This window comes from Netta rufina (assembly GCF_964035555.1).
Source record: "Netta rufina genome assembly, chromosome: 14".
Taxonomy (NCBI): domain Eukaryota; kingdom Metazoa; phylum Chordata; class Aves; order Anseriformes; family Anatidae; genus Netta; species Netta rufina.
Genome location: NC_140137.1, coordinates 16,167,669 through 16,172,592, shown reverse-complemented (window position 1 = coordinate 16,172,592; position 4,924 = coordinate 16,167,669). Strand labels below are relative to the sequence as shown.

The 4,924-nt window shown below is 51.3% G+C and overlaps 1 protein-coding gene across 1 annotated transcript; it reads left to right on the top strand.

The window, feature by feature from the left end:
- Positions 1-259: 259 nt before the first annotated feature.
- On the top strand, positions 260-3,694 carry WNT8A (Wnt family member 8A; the record flags this gene model as incomplete). Its single annotated transcript, XM_084295309.1, has 6 exons — positions 260-330; positions 417-450; positions 661-799; positions 1,696-1,821; positions 1,982-2,124; positions 3,134-3,694. The coding sequence occupies 6 exons, from the start codon at positions 260-262 to the stop codon at positions 3,692-3,694; spliced, it is 1,074 nt and encodes a 357-aa protein (XP_084151435.1).
- Positions 3,695-4,924: the final 1,230 nt, after the last annotated feature.

Below are 4,924 nucleotides of genomic sequence, written 5' to 3'. Positions count from 1 at the left end.
ATTAGGCGTTTCCTTGTCACCCATTGGCGCAGGAGCTTTTTTACCACATTAAGTCATTGGGTAGCAAATGAATGGGGGGTTTTGACTATTCAGAACTTCACCTTATAAATATCAGGGTTGTAGGTTCCTGCAGCTTTCCTGGACCCGAATATCTCGAGATACGTTGGGACTCGGTGCGGCGAGGCGGCCCTGCCCAGAGACCTGCGGCGTGGGAGCTGCGGATCAGCCGGAGGGATCCAACTCCTGGGCTTTGACAGCCATGAGCAGCACCACCTTCCTCATCCTCTCCATCGTGGGCATCTGTGGTGTCATTTTCAATGCAGCAGCATGGTAGGATTCAGCAGAAGGGGCATTCCTGGGGGATGCTCTTGAGCCTGTGCTAAATCGTGCGACTCGTTTCCTTCTCTTCGTTTCAGGTCTGTGAACAACTTTCTGATGACAGGACCTAAGGTAATTAACACAGTCACTATCAGCAATTTAAGTAAAGCCATTTTGTTTTGCAAATGGGAAATATTGCTTTTCTAAAGAACCAGAGTTCCCAGAGCGTATCGGCTCCAAACCGGGTTGAGTAACAAGGGAAAGGACCCACAACCCTTCTGGCTCTGTTTTCATGGATAAAAGCTGAAGTGCTGAGGATCTCACCCACGCTTTCCCATGCAGGCGTACCTGACGTACTCCAGCAGCGTGGCGGCGGGCGCGCAGAGCGGGATGGAGGAGTGCAAGTTCCAGTTCGGGTGGGAGCGCTGGAACTGCCCCGAGAGCGCGCTGCAGCTCTCCACGCACAACCGCCTGCGCAGCGGTGAGTGCCCGCGGGGTGCCTCCGACAGGAGCCGGGGGGTGCTCTGAAGAGAGCAGCCAGCCGATGGGGAGGTTTTCTGTCCCTCAGAAACCAGGCTGGCTTTTCTCCATCTGCGTTAATTGGTCTCACAAACGATGCTAATATTTTTTCTATGATCTATATCCATGCTAAGGGAGTGCCCTTTGTGCAGTGCTGATCCGTGGGCTCGCTCCTGCTGCTTTTGTGCCGCATCTCAGGGAGCACAGTGCTAGAGGCACCTGAGTTTCATATGGGGGGAAGGAGAGATGAAGGGAGAAACCAGGGGTGAGTGCTAAGAAACTGCCCAAGAGCAAGTTGTGGATATATTTGAATGCTATCTACTTCAGCCAGCATAGAAATGCCACTGGAAAGAAGCTATTTGACTCTGTTAGGAGAGCCAGAAAAGAAACTAAAATAGAAGCATGGGTCCTGACTGCTATTAGCACAGGTTCAACCACTGGCTGATTTAAGATGAACTGTAATTTTCCCCAGCAGGTGAGACCAAAGCAAGCACAAACCCCCCGAGCAGAAAATGGCAGGGACAAACCAAGTGCCAGGTGACGTGAGGGATCAGCAACCTTGGTGAGAGCAGGATTGGGGCACTATTGTGCCATCCTACTGTTGCCAAGAAACTGTCCCATGCACAGACACCTGCAGAATATTGTGCCAAATTGCTGAAACTATCAATGCTGAAGCCGGAAGAGATTCCAGTCATGAGCATTTCATTCCTGTAGCACCTTACCTTTTGCACAAACTGTTTTGTTATTCCCTTCTTGCACCTTTGCAACGCTGAAGGTTTCACAAGAGAGCTCCCTTCCCAATAAACCAGGACCGGTGTGTGCGTTTGCATGTGACAGCTTTTTTCTCCTCTCCCCCAGCTACCAGGGAGACGTCCTTCGTGCATGCCATCAGCTCTGCCGGCGTCATGTACACCCTGACCAGGAACTGCAGCATGGGCGACTTTGAAAGCTGTGGCTGTGATGACTCCAGGAACGGGCGCGTCGGTGAGCTGCTGGTGTGCTGCCTGCCACGCCTGGGCTCCAGCCCCTCTGAGCTGGCAACAAGATGGGCTGGCATCATCCCAGCCCTCAGCTCAGTGCGAGTCCTGGGGCAGGATTCCCTCCACCAGGGTGGTTCTGTTCTTACCGCACATCTGTCTTGCAGGTGGCCGCGGCTGGGTCTGGGGAGGCTGCAGCGACAATGTGGAGTTTGGGGAGAGGATTTCCAAGCTCTTTGTGGATGCTTTGGAAACAGGACATGACACCCGCGCCCTGATCAACCTGCATAACAATGAAGTTGGGAGACTTGTAAGTCAAATATTAAAAATAATAATAGTATTAGTAGCAGTAATAATAATAAAAACAATATCTATATAGGAAACAACAACAGAGCCTAGTAGACTGCTCAGGTCCCCTTCCCTGTCTGTGCCAGTCTAGGCACTGTGCTATTTGCCTGGGGGAAAAAAAGCCACAGCTAGAATCTGACCATAAACCTGAACATGAGGAACTGCAGTAAGATTCAGTTCCAGCATCTGCAGCTTTGTGCAGCGCCATTAACCATGGACACCGCTTATTCAGCAATATGCCAGATTTATACTCACATCCTCTGGTCTGTAGTGCAACACAAGAACCACCCCACATTCCTGCAATGGGCACTTCCAAGAAACTCAGCAGGGGAAGCCAGGTGTGAGGAAGAGCGTGGTACCCGGCCCACAGAGGCTGCCGGCCCTGGCCAAACCTCCTTGTCTGTAAAAACAAGGACGGTAACTTTTAACATACCTATCTCATAGGGTGTGTCGAGGCGTAATCTCACAGAGATACCAGTGATTGGGACCTTATAAATACCAGAGGGAGATGGGTAGATAATATCTGTGAAGTGCTTGGCCTGGAGGAGACGTGTAGAGGTTTGGTGTCATTACGCCGCAGCGTTGTTTCACACATTTTGAATGAGATCTCTGTGCGAGGTGATGGGTTGATACGCCGATGACAGAGGTGAGCCGCAGACCGGGACGCGCCAGAAGGGCATGACCCTGCACGCACACCTTAATCCTGGCCTGGAGAAACAGCTCCTGGAAGGGCTGGGGACAATAGTTTGTGCCCACTCGTTATCTCCGTCCTTTAATTAGTGACAAGGACAGACAGATGTTTGCCTGGAACTGAAATCAAGGCATGAGTTCATGTCTTGGAAGGACCTGAAGTCCTGTCCAGCAGGAGCCACATTTGACCCACTGCCCCTGAAGAAGCACCATGTATCCCAGTTTTGAAACATAAATAGCAATGATCTGCTGCTTCTAACTTCTCCCCCTTTTCTACCCAGGCTGTAAAAGCTACGATGAAGCGAGCCTGCAAGTGCCACGGGGTGTCGGGCAGCTGCAGCATCCAGACGTGCTGGCTTCAGCTCGCTGAGTTCCGAGAGATCGGGAACTACCTCAAGATGAAATACGACCAAGCCCACAAGCTGGAGATGGACAAGAGGAGGATGAGAGCCGGCAACAGCGCCGACAGCCGCGGGGCCACGGCGGAGACCTTCCACCACGTCCACGCCACAGAGCTCGTCTTCCTGGAGGACTCCCCCGACTACTGCACGAGGAACGCCAGCCTGGGCCACCACGGCACCGAGGGCCGCGAGTGCCTGCAGACCGGCAAGAACCTCTCGCAGTGGGAGAAGAGGAGTTGCCGGCGGCTCTGCACCGAGTGTGGCCTCAAAGTGGAGGAGAGGAGGACGGAGGTGGTCAGCAGCTGCAACTGCAAGTTCCACTGGTGCTGCACGGTGCGCTGTGAGCAGTGCCGGCAGCTGGTGGCCAAGCACTACTGTGCCCGCCGCGACGCTGCCGCCACCAACCACATCAAGCGGAGAAACAAGGGCCACAAGAGATAGAGGAAGGCCCGATGATGCCGTGCCTGGGCTCACGAGGTGGACCTCTGGGTTTCTTCACCTTTTGTGGCCATCGCCGTAGCTCAGGTTGGGAAGGAGCCTTCCCCAGGGCACAGCAGGGATCTAAAGGGGGTTTGGAGGTCCAAGTGGACGATGAGTCTGGGCCTTCTCTGTATTAATGCTGTGAGATCACGAAGCACAAGGCGCGGGCGCTGAGGGACCACGGTCCTTCTGGTTTCATGGTTTCTCCTCAGTATTTACTAACAGCTTCTTTCTTTTCGGGAGTCACTTTGCATATCTGATGGAGGGAAGCCTTTCACTTTTTCGGTGACTTCAGCTCATTGCACTGCTGGCAGTGGTCAGCCCAGACCAGCAGCAGTAAACAAGGGTGGGACGGGCACTGCAGCCTGAACTGGTCCCACTGGGCAGCTCTGTCACTGCCACAGGCATTGCAGCCCAGGGCCCCCACGGTGTTCCTTCACAGGTCATGCTTATAAATACTCCTGGTGGAAAACTTATGCACTTTCTGATGTGAGAGGGATTTTTGCAGCATTGTGATTTCTATTAGAACAGCTGCAACTTTTTGAGGACTTTAATAGGTTTACAGACAGTGTTTACAGTTTTTTCTTTTTAACTTTTTTTTTTTTTTTTGAACTTCTGTGATTTGGTACCAGAACCCCTGCCCCAAATGGACAGTAGCTTCATGTATTTGTACCAGATGAAATTAAGCAGTTTAAAATTCCTTTATATTTTTTTTTTTTATATAATAGCAGATAAGAATTCAGAATTCTTTATGCCTAATACTGTTTCTTAATAAGTTGTATTATTGCTTAGCACAATCTGTTTTCTCCGTATATTTTGAAGGCATCCCAAAAGAGTTAGATTTTGGACTGTATTTTGCAATAAACACCGTCATGAAAACAATTGGCTTTTTCCTTTCAGGCTTCCTAGCAGCACGATTCCAGGTGTAAAACCGCCCATTTCCATGCAAAGCCCAGCACTTCCAACATTTCCCATCATTAATCCCAAAGTCACTGAAGTCAGCGAGAAGCCTTTTCCTTCCCAGACCTCAGTGAAACTTGGCCCCAGCCTTAAATCCCCAGAGGGTTTGCTTTAAGACCTATCGCTGCAATATCTAACCTTTTCCAAGTGCTGAGCATGCAGGGTCGCACCCGCCTGAGCCCATTTTGAACCTCCCGATGCCTCTTTAGTTTGTCTGCGGCCTCAGTCCCC